A 19,879-nucleotide genomic window follows, 5' to 3' on the forward strand; every position below is an offset into this window, starting at 1 on the left:
TTACATCTTTTTTCTCTCCCAGTCATTTTAGCTTTCTATTTTATAATTGCTTTAATGATATGCTAACTCTATATAAAATAATTTACCTTCCAATAAGTTCAATACAATTATTTTCTTAAATGTTAGAGATTTGCTAAAGGGAATTTTGAAAATAAAATGTTTGCTCAATTATATGGCATGAAAAGTTTGAATAGCTTAAATGTTTTTTTTAACAAGTTAAATATTTTATTGTCTTTAAGCAGTGAAGAATGACAAAAAGAAGCCTTTAAAATATTTATAACTAATCTGTCTTTAAAATAAAGATTAGCATACTTGGTTTTTTTAAAAGCCATTTTATAGCTATTTATTGGAATTTCAAGTTTGAGACATTTTTAAAAATATATGAGAAAATGATAGTATAATTTTAATCTGTATAGATTTCATTCAAAATATCTTGACTATTTTAATGTTGCTGTTATATGTAGGTATAAGTAATATTTTGTCAGAGTCTATGTAGGGGATACAAAAATGACTTGTTAAAATGAATATACTACCAAAAATTACATATCTAGTCTGCTGGAGCCAAACAGAGTTAATAGTTTCTCAGCAGTGGATTAGCAAATGAAAAGAAGCGCTCTGAACTCCGTAGAGGAAAATAGGAAGTGTCAAGAAATACTCCCATCCCCCCTTTTTCCTCCGAGCTTTTAGATCTTTGTGTGATGAAGCTCCTTTGGGGATACCCTAGTGACTGTCTGAGTTTTTGGTCCAAGCAGCAGAGCAAACTGGAGATTTCTGGTGCCAGCAGGCTGCCTCTCTAGCTCCTGCTTTCCTCCCTGACCTTCCCTTGGGCATCCATCTCCTACTGATTTTTTTCATAAGCAGAGAGGGTAAGTGAGCCCCTATCTAAAATATTAACCTCATGATCTATCATTACACCATTCTGGTTTCACTTATTTGGATTTTTAAAAAGATTTTATCTTTGAGAGAGTCCCTTTTAAAACACAAATACCCCTGGGAGAGGTCAGATCTTAGTTCACATCTAACATCTTAATTAACAATTAGCACCTTAGTTGGGCTTAGTTCACATTTGCTGAGAAGGAGGAACCCCTTACTAAAAGTAATAAAACTATAAGAAATTAGCATTTATAATATTATCCTTAGTATTGTTGATGTTATTATTATTGGCAGCTAAGATGTAATATTATTTAGTGCCAGGAATTGTTCTAAGTGCTTTGCAAATATAAATTTCTCTAATTCCCTCAACAACCCCATGGGTCTTAATATCACTGTTATTTTATAGATAAGAAAACTGAGGTTTGTGGAGCATAAATAATTTGTCTAGGTCACATAGTAATTACAGCCAGGTGTTAAACGCAGGCATTTGGATTCCAGAGTGTATTCTGTAACCATTCGCTGTGATACCATTCCCCTGCTATATTGCCTGTCAGAGAGATGGCATCTGATCAACATTTCACCTTTTTCACAATTTTGCTATTCAATTATAGGCCACTTCTATTGAATGTCAGAGACCTTGCCATCATCTAAATAGATATTTTTAGTAACAAATGCAATGAAATAGGAAAATTCCTTATAACCAAGGGAATTTATTTGCCAAATATAGAGAAAGGATTAAAGAGGCTAGTGTATAATTTAAGCACATGCATAGCATTATCTTTCCTACTTACAACTTACTATATAACTAACATGTTCATTATTTTTAGATATTTGAAAATATGGATTAATTAAAAGAAAAAATAATTTGCAGTTCCACTAACCAGAGATAACTCCCCAAATATATATATATATATATATATATATATATATATATATGTGTGTGTGTGTGTGTGTGTGTGTGTGTGTGTGTGTGTATGTGTATATATATATTTAAAAATATATTTTATATGAGCCTGGCCAGTGTGACTCAGTGGTTGAGCATCGACCCATGAACCAGGAGGTCACTGTCTTTCCCCCTCCCTTCCACTCGCTTTAAAAATCAATGGAAAGAATATCCTCAGGTGAAAGTTAGCAAAAATAAAATAAAATAAGGCAGTGTAGTGACCTGAAATAAAATCCACTTACAAAAATTTAGAATGAAATAATTTTTCTTTAATGTAAGTAAAAAGAATTTCCCTCTTCATCTCTTTAAGTAGTTGAATATTGTCTATCGTTGCTTCATCACTGCTGCAGCTTTAATTTCCTTTCAATATCTGGAGTAGCACCTGTCCCTCTAGATCTGCAATTCAGATCCCTCTGCAACCTACTACCTGATCTTGGCATTCTTCTCTATAGAATACTCAGTGGCTTTTTTATTGATCACAGGTCCTGATAGCAGGGTTGGGGATGTTTGGGGCAGGGAATTCTTTGGTTCCCAGGTATGGGTGAGTGGGTCTAAAAGGCAAGTAGGGGATATGTGCAAGTTCCAAGGGGCCACATACTGTTGTCTCTGCTAACTTCACATAATGGGGAGAGGGCCAGAGCCGGGGCCTCCTAAAATGTCAGGTCTGAGCCCTTGTTGTGTGAGTGTAAAAGCAGAGAGTGCAGCTGCTGTGTGGAGAGTAAACATTTGGTGGCAACAGGGATCAAAGCTGGGAGACCATTTAGGAGCCTTATTGCAGTAATTCAGGTGAAGACTCATTTATGGCTTGGACCTGGGCTATAGTAGTAGAGGTATTGAGTAGTCATATCCTAGATATATTTTGAAGGTAGAGCCAACCATATTTCCTGAACAATTGATCGGGGAGAGTGAAAGAGGAGTCATTAATGACTCCAAGAATTTTAACCTCAGTACCTGGGAACATATTAGATAATGGAGCATAGTAATCACTGATGTCTTAATTTTGCCATTAGCAGTTGAGTGTTAGGAGATCTAATAAAATCCTATCTTTGGCCATATTTTTTGACATCAGGAAATTTTGAGGGAAGATAAGTAAATTTAAAACATGTGGTTGAAATATGTGCACATGTGAATGTTGGGACTGGTCAGTCTTAAGTTCATATTCAGGGATACCCTATATCTAAAAGTTAAGAAATGGAGGGAGGGAGAAGGGGATGTCTCTGGTTGCTAGGTAGGAGATTTTTGCAAAAAAAGAGATGGAAAGAAACCAAATCAACTTTACCTTTGCAGTTTTCTAAGGGCCCTAGGTGGTACCCACAAGTACCTTTGAAATTCATATTGTCTTGTTGCCCTAAAAATTAAAGCATTGATCAGGCTACATACAATGTTCTGAGTGTTTTATAACCAGGTCCCCACCTATGACCAGAAATTAGTGTTCAATTTATGTTAAATCAATGAAGAAAATGTTTTGTGATCCCTGCTTTTAACTAGATTTCGGTTCCCTATTTTTAACTACTTGTAGTAGAAGTGTTCCTGACTTTATCTGATAAAGGAACAAGTTTCATTGTCAAAATCATATAGGTGATAGGGGGAAGAGTTTTGTTTTATTATGTTGGCTTTGTGTTGTGTCATTTGTTTTTAGAATAAGCTTTTAATTTCAGATAATGCTTAGTTAAGCCTACCAGAATGTAAAAGTTCATTATATTGCCATCCACTTTGTATTTTTTCTTTTTATTTGCTTACAAGTTCTTGCGCATTCCTAAGTCTATTCAAACACAAAGGCATTCTCCCCTTCTGTCTTTCTCTCTCCCTAAGCAAACTGTCAAAGGCTATCAGATCAGAGTATGTTTTAGAGTCATGAATTAAAGGTCATTATTGATTTACTAATGGAAAGCCAACTTTAAAAATGGTAATTAAGTAAAATATGAAATACGATTTATTTAAATGAATAGAAGAGAATATTAAGATGTATTCACTATAGCCACCATTATAGCTACCATTTATTGAGCATTTACTGTGTATCAGATAGTTTATCTCAATTCTTCTGCAATTTGAAGTTGGTATGATTTTCCCCTGTTTTACAGATAAAGTTTAGAGGACTTAAAATATTTACTCAAGTCAGACATACAGTGCTATGTAGAGAGGTAAAATTCAGACCTAAGTTTTTCTGCTTCAAAAACCTATGCTTTTAACTATGAGTATGTTTTAGTAACTCTACATAGGGTTCTCAGAACAGATATTAGAGACATATTTTGGTCTTGCCAGCCCCAATCTTAAGCTGCCCTCACACTATTAGGTAGATAGTGGCAGAAAATTTTAAAAAACTTTAAAAGGAAATAAGGTGGAGAGAAGTCTGCATGCAGCAAGGGAAATGTGAGAACTGTCTATGGTATTATGACAGGCCTAGAAATTGGAGCAGAAGCAGCAAATTTATAAAATTATTCTTGGAGCCGAAACCGATTTGGCTCAGTGGATAGAGCGTTGGCCTGCGGACTGAGGGGTCCCGGGTTCGATTCCGGTCAAGGGCATGTACCTTGGTTGTGGGCACATCCCCGGTGGGGGGTGTGCGGGAGGCAGCTGATTGATGTTTCTCTCTCATCGATGTTTCTGGCTCTCTGTCCCTCTCTCTTCCTCTCTGTAAAAAATCAATAAAATATATTTAAAAAAATTATTCTTGGAAAAATACCTCATAAAAACAAAAATATTGGCTTCTTATTTTATTAAAATTGACAGTGTTCTGCTTAGTTTTCAGATGCTTCAAGAGTGAACAGAGACTGATTTGGATTATGTATTTCTCAGCTAGATGAAATAAATGTTAACTATGGATAAATGCAAACACATCGGACAGTTGCAGCTTGCTCAAGACCATTCCATTCTCAACCCTCAGAAATGGCATTGTGTGAACTGCAATACAAGTGAGTCGATATGGGCTTGCCTTAGCTGTTCCCATGTTGCCTGTGGAAGGTATATTGAAGAACATGCTGTCAAGCACTTTCAAGAAAGCAGGCATCCTGTTGCAATAGAGGTGAATGATATGTATGTTTTTTGTTACCTTTGTGATGATTATGTTCTTAATGATAATGCAGCTGGAGACCTGAAGTTACTGCGAAGTACATTAAGTGCAATCAAAAGTCAAAATTATCACTGCACCACTCGCAGGGGAAGGGTTTTACAATCTATCGGTATAAGTGGTGATTCTTATTTCTTACATGACGGTGCCCAATCTCTGCTTCAAAATGAAGATCAAATGTATACTGCTCTTTGGCACAGGAGAAGGATCCTAATGGGTAAAATTTTTCGAATTTGGTTTGAACAATCACCCATTGGAAGAAAAAGGCAAGAAGAACAATATCAGGAAAAAATAGAAAATAGAGAAGTAAAGAAAAGACGGCAAGAATTAGAGCATCGAGTTAAAGCAGAATTGGAAAGTATGCCTCCCAGAAAGAGTCTACGTTTGCAAGGTCTAGCTCTGTCCACCACAATAGAAATAGTTCCTGTTCAAGAATCACTACAAACCTCAGCATCATCAGCAAAAGATCAAGTAGTATCTACCTCAGAGGATGTAAGATTTAAAAAAGCCAGTGACCCCTCAATTAAACAAAGGCCAATTGTAATTCCTGGTGTAACAGGATTAAGAAATTTGGGAAATACTTGCTATATGAATTCTGTTCTTCAAGTGTTGAGTCATTTACTTATTTTTCGACAATGTTTTTTAAAACTTGATCTGAACCAATGGCTGTCTGTGACAGCTAATGATAAGACAAAATCATCTTATAAGCATCCACCAATCACAGATACAGTATATCAAATGAATGAATGCCAAGAAAAAGATATGTTCTCTGTTCACTCCAGACAACCAACTTTATCATCCAGACTAAGTGTTGGAACATCAAAGAGTAAAAAGATGGAACTTATTCAGCCATGGAAGTCAAGTTCACAATACATTTCTCTCTGTCATGAATTGCATACTTTGTTCCAAGTCATGTGGTCTGGAAAGTGGGCCTTTGTCTCACCATTTGCTATGCTACACTCAGTGTGGAGACTAATTCCTGCTTTTCGTGGTTATGCCCAACAAGATGCTCAGGAATTTCTTTGTGAACTTTTGGATAAAATACAACATGAACTAGAGACAACTGGTACCAGGTTACCAGCTCTCATCCCCACTTCTCAAAGGAAACTTATCAAACAGGTTTTAAATGTTGTGAATAATATTTTTCATGGACAACTTCTTAGTCAGGTATGGATTTTTTAAAATATGATTTTCATTGTAGGGACTTCATAAAGTGAAGCCTAAAAGATGCATATTCTCTATCTCATACAGGAGTAGGGAACCTTTTTCTGCCAAGGGCCATTTGGATATTTATAACATCATTTGCAGGCCATACAAAATTATCAACTTAATAATTAGCCTGTTATATTTTGTCAAACATTTCATTACTCCTAATGCCTTGGCAGGGCCAGACCAAATGATTTCTCAGGTCTTATACAGCCCGTGGCTGGATGTTCCCCACCCCTGATCTAGTGTGTTAGAGCTAGCACTGTTTTCAAGTCAAAATAGATCACTTTCACAGATATATATACGTAAAGTCAGCTCACTTTATAGTTTCCTTCATGAATCATTGGAAGTAGTTTCATGTCCATGGTATGAAAGCTTTATTTGTGGAGAAGGGAAATTAGGAGACAGAGCTTCTTAGGTAAACTATATTATATTTATTCTTTGAGAGGTTGAGAAAAGGGGGGTTTAATCCTACAGGGAACAAATTTGAAGATGCTGATGTTGTTCAAGCATCAACTACATTTCATATTGTATGGAATGATCTATAAAGTCTATCTTCAATTATTTTGAGTGTTTTCTGGCATTAAATCCTGCTGAATTCTTCACAAAAGTTATTATTCTTTCCCTTTCCGGTTACTATATATCTATCCTATGTAAGTTGTTAGAACTGCCCATATTCTTTGTGGTTCCTATATTTTGGTGAGGATTTTAATGTAGTGATGTTTGCTTTAAATGGAAGTATGACCTCATTATTTGTCATATTACTATCTTTTGAAATTATCAGTTGGTAGGTCTTCAAGATCTATATACACTAATATACCTCTGTATATAAAAATATAGTATTTTACTTATATCATGGTTAAGGGGTTATAGGGATTTGGGAAGAAAAAATCAACTGGTGAAAGATGAAGAAGGAAAAAGGGCAAAGAACTGCAATTCTAATTCTTCACATTAAATTAAATGCATATAAATATATATCATATATATACATACATTCACCTAAATGGATATCTGATTAAATGAGTCCACAGTTTGTTTTTACCTAAATTCAGATTTGACTAATGCCCTTGGAACTTTTTGAATGCCTAGTAGTTAAAGTCCACCAATGCATAATGGTTAGTTTACTGACAGTGTTTTGGAAGGAAAAATAATAATAATAATTTCCTGAAAATAATATAAAGCAGATTATTCAGAATTATGATAGTGCATTTTCAGAAGAAACGCTTTTTTTTTTTTTTAAATTGGCAGTGACCTCATGAAAGGAGTAAATGTTTTGACAGGAGAATTGTAATCTGAAACATTTTTATTTGCAGGTTACATGTCTTGCATGTGACAACAAATCAAATACCATAGAACCTTTCTGGGATTTGTCACTGGAATTTCCCAAAAGATACCAATGCAATGGAAAAGATATGGCTTCCCAGTCATGCCTGGTTACTGAAATGTTGGCCAAATTCACAGAAACAGAAGCTTTAGAAGGAAAAATCTACATATGTGACCAGTGTAACTGTAAGTAGTGACTATATTTTCCTTGCTTTTCTATGAATGAATGAAAGGAAGCTGGAAAAAATTCCTTAAGTAGCAGTTATGGAAATAAACTTTCTTTGTTAGTTCATCAAAAGAAACTAGGCTGGATATTTCTACTTTATAATTGGCACTTATGAACCTTTGTGTATGTTTGCATTAATGATGATATTTTAAAAAAATTTTTGATCCTGTGTCAATTATGGGCAGAAAGGATTAATAAAATTAAAAAAAAATTAAATTTCATATGTGAGGCAGAACAAAGTAGCAAAGTGCCGGTGGTTTTGATCCGGCACCTAGAAGCGTTCAGGAACCTAGAGAAGCACTGTGCCTAAATTAATCAAGAGTCCAGAGATGAAACATAATTTTGGAAGGCATTATGGGGAGTCATAAAAGACTTAGCTAAAGGAACTAAGTTCTCCTTGTCTCAGGACCCCTTGCTATTTATTAACACAATTCGTCCTAAGGCAAGGTGGAGATATACACATCAAAGGGTAGGGTTTCGTATACATAATCCATTGTCAGATTGGAAGAATTTGCCTACGGCTGTTCAGGTGTTTGGCCAGTAGGAGGCAATAACATGTAGATTAAGATGCCCTGAGCTGTCTGGCAGCAAGCAATCATTTTTGCATCCTTTTCAGGTTTGGGGAAATGCCCTCAGCCATCTCCAAATGATTCAGCCCTGCTGACGTGCTGGAATTGGCTTCCGGCAGCAAAGGGGAATAGTAATAGGAAAGCATGTTCTTTAGTACTGAAAGAAATGTTTGCTTTAAGTCTTTTTGCTATATATGAAAACATTAATATAGATAATACGTGTGTATATGTGTGTGTGTGTACACATACCTATGTAATAGAAAATAATATATAGCTGAACTGCTGCTATGGAAATTGGCTCCAGAAAAATAAAGATTTATTTTGAAAATGTCTACCATCTCTTTTATATTAGTTATTGTTCTAATTGCTATGGCTAGAGATTAGGCGCTTTTAAATGCTCACATACCTAATAGAGGAAACAGGTAAACAATTAAGATCTGCTAGAGTAAGCTCTCTAATAGAGGTGGGCACAGGGAGATGAAATAGCCATTTCAGTTAAAGGGAAGCATTATCCTTCAGGGGAATAGTGTATAAAAGCACATTAGATCTATCTTTTATTATTATTATTACTGATTTTAGAGGGAGAAGGAGAGAAACATTTATCGATTGCTTCCCGCATGCACCTTAACCCACAAACTGGGTATGTGTCCTGTTGGGGAATTGAACCCACAACCTTTTGGTTTATAGGGCGATGCTCCAACCAACTGAGGCACACTGCCGAGGGTCTGTTGTGTCTTTATGTGTGGTGTCTTTATCTCCTCTATCAATGTGTACATGGCATTTTAGTGTTTATACTATAAATTTTCAAGAATTCTCCCTAATTGTTAGGTCTGAAAAAAAATGATTCTAGGGCTCTAGATACTAAACTTCTAAGGTAATATAAAAGAAACATTGGATGTTCTAGCATTGAAGGAATGTCACGTCAATTGGTGATTTTATAAAATGACTTATACTAGCATTGTTTTCTGAGTGCTATCTAATATGAACTGTTATAGGGAACTGAAGATTTATATAGTTAGAAAAAAAAATCTTGATCAAGTTTGTATGGTGAAGTTTTTTCTTTTTTTTCTTGGACATAAATGTGAGTGATCCTAGAGGTTTTCATCATCAAATCTGGGAGTAGAATGCTATTATGAATGAATGGAAAATATGGTTTTATAATACATTTTAAAATATTATAAGCACTACATCATTCTGTTGACTTATTTACAATATTAAGTCATTTACTTAATTGTTTACATGTCTATCCACCTTGATCAGCTCATAAGTTTTGTGTTTTTTATTATGTTTCTTAAGGGCAAGGCCACGTCTTTATCTCTAGCATAGTACATTATCTGTAACATAGTAGATGTTTAAGTGATAATGCATGTGTGAATTATTTTAAAACTTTACTCAGCTTTTCCTTGTGTCCTTAAATTAAATTTGATTTTCATTCTCTTTGATATCACAGCAAAGCGTAGAAGGTTTTCCTCAAAAACAGTTGTACTCACAGAAGCCCAAAAACAGCTTATGATATGCCACCTACCTCAGATTCTCAGACTACATCTCAAACGATTCAGGTTAGTAGTAGTATCAGTTACCTACCAACTATACACTTCTAACTTATCATTACTTATTGTGCTTCAGAACTTAATACATGATGAATTAAATTTTAATACTGCATACTTGGCTAGTAGATAACTTAGGTCTACTTATAACTTTTAAGGGGAAAAAATTCTTATCAGTGTCTCTAGCCTTGACCAGTGGATGCCATATTCAATATCTAACCTGATTAGCTTCCCTTGTAGAACGCATTGCTGATTAGCAGACTCCTCACATTTTGGTCGGCTAAGTAATATTATTCTCCTTGTAAGTTTCTGCTTGTACTGTAATATTCAGCATATTTTAGGTGTAAAATGTTTAAATTTGTAACTTAGAGTATTTGGCTCAATTGCTTCATCCTTGGAAAATATTTGAACAAAGATACATCAGTTCAATTCAAAGCAGTTAAAAACAACTCTAGTCTTCAGAAATATATTTAGTTAGGTGAATAACTTGACAAATCTGTTGGTTAATCAAAGCATATGCTTTCATACCTTGCAATAACCATGTTAACCTGAGAGCTACTGTTCTCTTAAGGAATGAGAAGTTACTTTATGTGCTATGATTTGAAAATTATTGAGACCTTGGTTTAATTTTTTTAACAGTTAAGGAATACATGTTTTTAAAAATTTTTAGACATTACAGAAGGCAAACTAGAAGCCCAAAATAAAATTACCTTTCTTTTCAGTCCTACTTCCCACTGTTAAGTTGACTCAGTTATTTCAGTCAGAAAACATCATATGAGTGCTTTTTAATTCAAGATGTTCTATATTCTTTGAGGAATATAAAGTAGAATTCTTTTCATAAGAAGATTATAGTAAGACATGCACAGAAATAATGGTGAAGTAGAAATAGTAAATATCACAAACTATAAACAAACTGATTAATCTGAGACTTGCAGGGGGAAGTTAGTTGATGTTCAAATGTTCCCAAAGCCTCTCTAATGACATAGGGGATTTATCATTCAAGTCTCGGTTCATGTCATCTCTTTAGAGAGGACTTCCCTGACCATCCTATTTAAATGCACCACCACTCAAACCATCAGTTTCACATTACCCTATTTTGCTTAATGTCAGAAACCACTGTTTGCAATTAACAGTTGACTTATTTCTCTTCCCCTACCAGTGGGACAAGCTCTGCACATAGTCAATGCCCTAAAATATTAAGTGAATGAATGGGGTATAGACAGAAGGAGGAGTAGCATGAACAAAGGTGTGGAGGAAGGAAAGGGAAGGGTCTACAACAAAAGGTTTAGTGAAAAGTCAGGTGAGACCCGCCATTGTGTATAAAATCAAGTAGAATGAAAACAGGAAGATTATTTAGATTATTCATACTGCATTTCGGGTTCAGGTAACAAGGGCCAGAGAGTACTGAAAAGTGAGAACATACATGATCTTCTGTAAAGAAAATTGAAAGGATTTAAAATTTTGTTACTTAAACTGATACTTAATTGGCAACTATAAACTGTTGAAGAACCTCCTGTTCTTCATAACTGCTCTTTTATCTGGTATTTGAAGGTCTCCTTAATACAAACCTGTTTGACTCTTATTTCCTTCCATCTTCTGCCCAAAACATATTTGATCCTTCATGCCCTGATTTATCTCTGATTCAGAGACCATGTTGATACTGCCTTTACCACCACATTTATCTTTCTCCTTTATTAAAAAAGCACTATTGTATTTTCCAGTGTATAAAATATATCCTATATAATAAAAGAGGTAATAAGCAAATTGACCATCACTCCAACACACAAGATGGCCGCCTCCATGTGGACACAAGATGGCCGCCACAAGATGGCCGGCAGAGGAGGGCAGTTGTGGGCACTCAGGCCAGCAGATGAGGGCAGTTGGGAGGGACCAGGCCTGCAAGAGAGGGCAGTTAAGGGCGATCAGGCCTGCATTGGAGGGCAGTTAGGGGTGACCGGGCTGGCAGGGGAGGGCAGTTGGGAGGGACCAGGCCTGCAGGGGAAGACAAGGGCAACCAGGCTGGCAAGGGAGGGCATTTAGGGGCGACCAGGCTGGCAGGGGAGGGCAGTAGGGGGCAACGAGGCCTGCAGGGAAGGACAGTTAGGGGCAACCAGGCTGGTAAGGGAGGGCAGTTAGGGGTGACCAGGCCGGCAAGGGAGGGCAGTTAGGGGTGACCAGGCCTGCAGGGGAGGGCAGTTGGGGGCGATCAGGCCTGCAGGGGAGGGCAGTTAGGGGTGACCAGGCCTGCAGGGGAGGGCAGTTGGTAGGGATCAGGCCTGCAAGAGAGGGCAGTTGGGGGCGATCAGGCCTGCAGGGGAGGGCAGTTAGGGCTGACCGGGCTGGCAGGGGAGGGCAGTTGGGAGGGACCAGGCCTGCAGGGGAAGACAAGGGCAACCAGGCTGGCAAGGGAGGGCATTTAGGGGCGACCAGGCTGGCAGGGGAGGGCAGTTGGGGGCAACGAGGCCTACAGGGAAGGACAGTTAGGGGCAACCAGGCTGGTAAGGGAGGGCAGTTAGGGGCGACCAGGCCGGCAAGGGAGGGCAGTTAGGGGTGACCAGGCCGGCAGGGGAGGGCAGTTAGGGGCAATCAGGCCGGCAGGGGAGCAGTTAGGCGTCAATCAGGCTGGAAGGGGAGTGGTTAGGGGGTGATCAGGCTGGCAGGCAGAAGTGGTTAGGGACAATCAGGTAGGCAGGCAGGCAGGCAAGCGGTGGGAGCCAGCAGTCCTGGATTGTGAGAGGGATGTCCGAGTGCCTACCAGGATCGGGCCTAAACGGGCAGTCGGACATCCCTCGAGGGGTCCCAGATTGGAGAGGGTGCAGGCTGGGCTGAGGGACACCTCCCTCCCCCGGTGCACAAATTTTGTGCACCGGGCCTCTAGTAGGGTAAATAAAAGACAAAAAGAGAGAATGGGATTGGGGAGAAGCACACAGGTTCTCTTTGAAGAAGCATAAGAAAAGGAGTATTTCTAATAGCTTCCAAGTTCCCTGCATGTGCCTCTCAGTCCTGTTCTCTTTCCCTCCTCAGAAGTAAACTGTTATGAATTTTGGATACATTGTTATCTTGTTGTTCTTTGTCATTTTACTGTATTTCAGCAGGAAAAAAACTGAGTACTCAATTTATCAATAGGAATGATTATTTTCTATTTAGATGGCTTACAAGTGTTTATTTAGCATAATTAATATAAGGTTTGGATTTTATGGTAAAGTAAAAGAAAATGAGAATGATAGGAATGGCTCATGTTAAGTAGGTCCCATTATTTTTGTCTGTTCTTCCATCTTTACTAAAGTTAAAGTTGCATTGGATGCAGGATCTTTTATACAGTTCCTGTGGTAGGAGTGGGATATGACTCTTAGTCCAGCAGAATATACAATGTGCAAGCCTTACTCTATTTCCATACTGTTTAAACATTGTACTAAAAAGCATTTTCACATTTTTCCTTCAAAAACCTGTCTATAAGCCTTTGTTTCTTCTCTTATCTGCTATTGTTTGTCTTAACTCATGTTTTATTTAATACCTTAATACTGTTATTTTCATTGAAGTCTGTCTTTTTTCTCTGTTCAAAACCATCCTAAATGGATTAGAATCTCTTGAAAGAACTGCCATATTATTACATTATCCTTCCTCCCCCAGTCCCCCACCATTACACTAGCTCATACTATGTACACTGATAAAAACACTGCTTGCCGTGCTTCAATCTAGTACTGGGAAGTATGACCACATTGACTATTTGTACCTAGTATCTGGTTATTTTCCTTTGATTTTGTTAATACTTTTACCCTGGTTTGTTCACAGATGGTCAGGCCGTAATAACCGGGAGAAGATTGGTGTTCATGTTGACTTTAAAGAAATTTTAAACATGGAGCCCTATTGCTGCAGGGAGTCCGTGAAATCCCTCAGACCAGAATGTTTTATCTATGACTTATCTGCTGTAGTAATGCACCATGGGAAAGGATTTGGCTCAGGACACTACACTGCCTACTGCTATAATTCTGAAGGAGGTATAGATGGGGAAAAGTGTTTTATCTTGGGTTAGACTTGGCAGCTGGAGTTCAGGCTCTAGCAGTTTCTAAATTAGCCACCAAATCTTCTTAAGCAAAGCCACTTGATCTCTTGTTTTCTTTCAAGAATGTTTTTGCATTATTGCTCATAGAAAATACTGAGGGTCTGCCTCCTTGGATCCTTCATAGGTGGCAAGAGTGATTGAATCTAGGTTTAATATTTTATTTCCCCTTTCCCTTCCTACTGTTAAAGGATGAGCCTCTTCTTCATGCCTATTTTCCCTTCCTCCCCCAAGACACACACCTACAAGAAACACACACACACACAAAAAAAAAAAACACACCCAGAAACAACGTGTGGACAAAAAGCCCAGTTAATTCAGGAAGGTAATTTAACACTAAAGTATGAAGAGTCAATTGTATACTATTGGCTTTATAGTGTGACTAGAGGCCCAGTGCATGAAATTGGTGCACTCAGGGTGGGTGGGTCCCTCAGCCCAGCCTGCGCCCTCTCGCAGTCCAGGAGCCCTTGGGGGATGTCCAACTGATGGCTTAGCGCTGCCTTGGAAGCAGGAGAGGCTCCCGCCACTGCCATTGCACTAGCCAGCTGTGAGCCTGGCTTCTGGTTGAGCGGTGCTCTCCCTGTGGGAGCACACTGACCACCAGGGGCAGCTCCTGCGTTGAGCATCTGCCCCCTGGTGGTCAGTGCGTGTCATAGCGACCAGTCATTCTGCCGTTGGGCCGAAACCAGCTCTCTGACATCCCCCAAGGGGTCCCAGATTGCGAGAGGGTGCAGGCCAGGCTGAGGGACCCCACCGGTGCATGATCGGGGCCGGGGAGGGACCACGACAGGGCTCCAGGTCGTGTCAGGCCTGTCTTGCTCAGTCTCAATCAGCCGGACCCCAGCAGCAAGTTAACCTACTGGTCAGAGCGTCTGCCTCCTGGTGGTCAGTGCACATCATTGCGAGCAGATAAGTGGCCTTAGCATATCATTAGCATATTACTCATTGATTGGTTGAACGGCCAATTGGACAACCAGACACTTAGCATATTAGGCTTTTATTATATAAGATAAGCAGCAAAATCATTAACTGGTAAGATTATACCAGAAATTAAAGATAGTGTCAAGTAATCAGTAACTTCAAATTATTTCTAGTATAAAGGTAGATAATTCCAGAGTGACATACTGCCTAAGCTGTATTTCTCACTAAAAGAAATGAATGGGCTGGACAATGATTTCTCTTTAAAAAAAATAGCTTACATCAACCTAGGTGTCCACAGATAGATGAATGGATAAAGATGTACATAAATAGAACATCGTACAGGCATAAAAAAGAATGAAATCTTGCCATTTGCAACAACATGGATGGAGATGGTATTATACTAAGTGAAGTCATACAAAGAAAGACAAATACTTTCTGATTTCACTTATACCTATATGAGGTCTAAAAAACAAAAGGACAAAACAAACTCAGATCCAGAGAACAAATTGATGGCTCCCAGATAGGAGAGGGGTTCAGGGAGAATGGGTGAAAAAGATGAGATTATGAAGTACAAATTGCCAGTTATACAAATAGCCACAGGGATGTAAAGTACAGCATAGGGAACATGGTCAATAATATTGTAATCATTATGGTGTCAGATAGGTACTAGATTAGGATATCAGATTGTAAGGTATAAAAACATCTAATCACCATGTTGTACACCTGAAACTATAATATTGTATGTCAACTATAACTGAAAGTAAATTTAAAAAAACTTGAACTCACTGAAACGAATGCTTCTAAATCCATGTTTTAATTTATAACAGAATTTTCTCAACTTCCTTTATAAACATTAAGGTATATTTTTGTGCTTCACTCTAGGGTTCTGGGTACACTGCAATGATTCCAAGCTAAGCATGTGCACTATGGATGAAGTACGCAAGGCCCAAGCTTATATCTTGTTTTATACCCAGCGAGTTACTGAGAATGGACATTCTAAACTCTTGCCTCCAGAATTCCTGTCTGGTAGCTTACCTCCTAATGAAGAAGCTGATACCTCTAATGAAAAGCTTAGTTGACCCAAAGATAGTGGGGGCTTCTTGCGATTTGTATACATATCTTCTCAAAGGGCTGATATACAATTTTGAGCTTTGTTTTTATTTTTTACTTATTAATCAGTGCACACTATGTTTATAATATTTTTACAAGTCTTTTTACAGGACAAAGCATAAATATATGTATATCAATGATAGCAGGTAACCTTTTTTCAAGTACGTGGGCGTTTTAAGCTTTTAGTATTTACCTCAGACTGGTGTTACCTCTTTTATATTTTAACTAGAGGTCTGGTGCACGACATTCATGCACTGGGCGGAGGGGGGGGTCCCCTCAGCCCGGCCTGCACCCTCTAGCAGTCCAGGACCCCTTGGGGGATGTCCAACTGCTGGCTTAGAACATCCCTTGAGGGATCCTTAGCACTGCCGAGGAGGTGGCTACACTCGTCAGCCATGAGCCCGGCTTCTGGCTGAGGAGCACTCCCCCTGTGCGAGCACACTGACCATCAGGGGGCAGCTCCTGCATTGTGCGTCTGCCCCCTGGTGGTCAGTGCACGTCACAGTGACTGATCTTTCCGCCATTCGGTCCATTTGCATATTAGGGTTTTATTATATAAGGATTGGCACAGATCATGAGTTTGTACTCAAGTTCAAGTGGCATCATTTTATACACTTATCTTTTTTTAATATATATTTTTATTGATTTCAGAGAGGAAGGGAGAGGGAGACATAGAAACATCAATGATGAAAGAAAATCATTGATCCGCCTGCCTCCTGCACATCCCCCAATGGGGATTGAGCTCCCAACCTGGGCATGTGCCCTTGACTGGAATTGAACTTGGGACCCTTCAGTCTGCAGGCCGGTGCTCTATCCACTGAGCCAAACCAGCTATGGCTATACATTTATCTTTTGTAGCTATTTTCCAAACAAATTTATTTGATGGAAATATTATAGACACTTTCTTCACTAATAATCTTACCCAAAAGTCAAGTAAGGCTATTTGTATATTGAAGTTACCTTTGCCCCTTGAAGGTACATAAATTACTATTTTCAAAGAGAAAAAACACTTATCAATCACACTCATTGATATTCCTGAAGCTTTGTGTGTTACAGGGATCAGAAGACATTACTGTTGTTAAAGGAACTTCATTTTTTTAAAAAAAAGTATTTTTAATAATGGTTCTTCATTTTGCATAGTTAACCATACAAATGAAAATGACAGCTTTATAAACAGTATGCTTAAATAACTTCAGTACTGTGGATAGAACAATGATGGTTGGGACTTACAATGATTCGTCTGGCAGCAAACTGGTTTGTTCTGATTCTAATAAAGAATATATGAATTTACTAAATAGTGTATGGTTATACAAGTACAATTTAATTTGGTTTATGAATTCATTTTGTCTAAATATTAAATCTTTTAAAACTTTGTACCACATATCTTGAGATTCTTCATGGAATAAAATGTATGTCTTGAAGAGAAAAAAATTACAGGGCAGAGATGATTGTTCAAAACTGGCAGCTGGGTAATATGCATCTCATTTTTTCTCAAGTCTGGACTGCTCACTCTTGCTAGGATTATGTGAATACTAGGAGCCTCTCAGATATTCAAACATGGGGTCCTGACATTTTAAATGATCTAATCTTGCATTTTATTAAAAAACACAGTATGACTCTTTGTTCTTCCCTAATAATCTTACCAGATCTCTTTATTTCAGAAAGAGGAGAATCCACTAATATATGTTGATCAGCTCTATAAGAGTTCAGTGTTAACCACTAGATTTTTTTTTAAAAAAAAGCTGGTCTGCTTACAGGTTGAATTCTTAATGGAAAATAATATCTGTTAAATGCTGTTCTCCACTAGTGATCATCATAAGTATAAGCTTGTGAAGGACAACCTCTAATAGCAAATCTTCCTTAAATTTCAGAGAACAAGTCATCTCGGGTAGCTTTGTGAAGTGCAATGAGACTTTATCACTGAACAGACAAATCATGCCAAAAATACAACTTTAGTGTTAAATGGCTAAGGCTTAAAATCATTTATTAAATACCTATGCAAATCATTACCTCAACTGTTAATGTAATTATACCTCATTAAAGACTTATGTGGTGAAGTTACTGAGTATAGTCTTTATTTCAAGGATCATTTTATACTTAGATCAACTGCTATACCTTTTAACACCTAATTTTAGTGGGATATTTTAAAACAACTCTGGAAGCTATGTTGTTTAAAATGGTACTAGAGGCCGGGTGCACATGGGTGGGGTCCAGCTGGGAAGAGGGGGCACAGGCAGTTGTCTGGTCGGCCTCACCCCCTGGAACTCCTGGTAGAGGGGACAATTTGCATATTAGCCTATTATATAGGATAGTTGCTTGTTTTTGGTACTTATTTCAATGTAATATATAAGAAAGTGGCTTATAGCCCTTTCTAATCCCTTAAAACTAAAACCTATGGAGGGGGCTATGTGTGAGGTCAAGGAAGCATGTGGTAACTTGCTCAATTTTGCTAACCTAAATCGGATCTAAAAAAAAAAGTTTTAAAATGAAACTAAAACCTAGACAATGTACAGAAACTTAAGATTTCTTACTGTACATCTCAATGTGGGCTTCTACATTATGCTAAATTGATCTAACAAAAAACAACGTTTTGGTTGTAAAATAATTTACTAAAGGCACTATTGTTAAACATTCAAACTAATAATTGGTTACCAATAAGGTACATCATTATAAACATGACAGAATGATTTCAAGAGATACATGGCTAGTAGGTAAACAATACAGTTTTTTCTTAAGTGAAAGCTTTTTTATATACAAGATCATATCCCTTCCAGCCATTCCAGCGGCATGTAAGTGGTGCTACTGCTTCCAACAGTTACCTGGGAAGGGAGCTTGGATCTCATAAATGGTTTGAGATCACTACTACTAAAGAGGTCTCACAAAGCTCCAAAATTCTTGACTCAAAAGGTCAATTCTAAAATTCAGGAGCTTGGAAATCAGGATACTTTATACCTCCCTCCAAAGTACATCAAAACAGTATGGACTCAAAAACTCCAGATGAGCTAGCTGGCGGGCCCAAGCCCTGTAACATATCCAAGCACAAACTGATGAGCTCTGCCACTAGCACATCACAGAAAATGGAGAACTTATTCAAAGATAGCTAATGAACATTAGCACCATAGTAAACATGGCTCATATAGCTAAACTAGATTGTTTATCCCACAAGATAACATTCATTTATAGTTCAAATGCTGAAAGCGGCTTTTTAATGTATAATAAATGATCTAAGTACAGAAGTCAGGTTTCTCTTCCTATGAGAAAAACATTAAAATACAAAACAGCATCCCAGAGGCAATAAATGTTACTGTGCTAAACATACAAATTAAGGCTTTACCTTAGTACATAACTATTTTGAAAATTTTTTGAAACATTCCCAAAAATAATTTACATAGAATTCAAGCAGTTTGTTCAAGAATTGGTAGTGGGGTTCAGTTCAAGTATTATGCATCTTACATTCAACTTATGCACTTAACTGCTTTAATGAGTCACTATAACCTCACTTGCTGAAATATCACCCATAATATTATAAATCCTAACCAGTCGAGGTACAGGGTGCTAAAGAATTTGGTTCACTAATGAAAAAGCCTAATAATTCTATTTAACTTTTCTAACTAGAACAAGACCCAATCATGGAAAATTTTCCTGTTTTTGTGGTTCTAAATGCGTTTTTGGTTTACCGAGCAAGCTGAATACCTTTCCTAATAAATATAGCACTGGACAAAGGATCTAAATGTTATTTTACTAAATCAAGGTTTCAAGTTGTACAATATTCCTAAGTCATGTTACAAATAGATATTTCCAATGCCAGAGAAAAAAATGAAAGGACTAATATGGTCCTAAAAAAAAGGCAAAATATTCCTAAAGCTGTATATTAATTTATGAAGCTTCTCCCACTTTATACATGTATAGATCTTATTTAGCCACTATATCAGAAAAAAGTTTCAGAGTAGAGGTCTAAATCCAGATAAAAAGCTCTACATTTCCCTACATTAAGTTTAGCTATTTTCTGTGCAAAATTATAACCACAGACATTG

General features: G+C 37.6%; 1 protein-coding gene across 1 annotated transcript; it reads left to right on the forward strand.

Moving 5' to 3' along the window:
• Positions 1-4,625: 4,625 nt before the first annotated feature.
• USP44 (ubiquitin specific peptidase 44) lies at positions 4,626-19,750 on the forward strand (the record flags this gene model as incomplete). The annotated part of the gene is made up of 5 exons (XM_079774444.1): positions 4,626-6,050; positions 7,403-7,598; positions 9,658-9,766; positions 13,547-13,752; positions 15,618-19,750. The coding sequence occupies 5 exons, from the start codon at positions 4,626-4,628 to the stop codon at positions 15,812-15,814; spliced, it is 2,133 nt and encodes a 710-aa protein (XP_079630570.1). The 3' UTR covers positions 15,815-19,750.
• Between the last annotated feature and the right edge of the window lie 129 nt (positions 19,751-19,879).

Source organism: Cnephaeus nilssonii, assembly GCF_951640355.1.
Source record: "Cnephaeus nilssonii genome assembly, chromosome: 6".
Lineage (NCBI taxonomy): Eukaryota > Metazoa > Chordata > Mammalia > Chiroptera > Vespertilionidae > Cnephaeus > Cnephaeus nilssonii.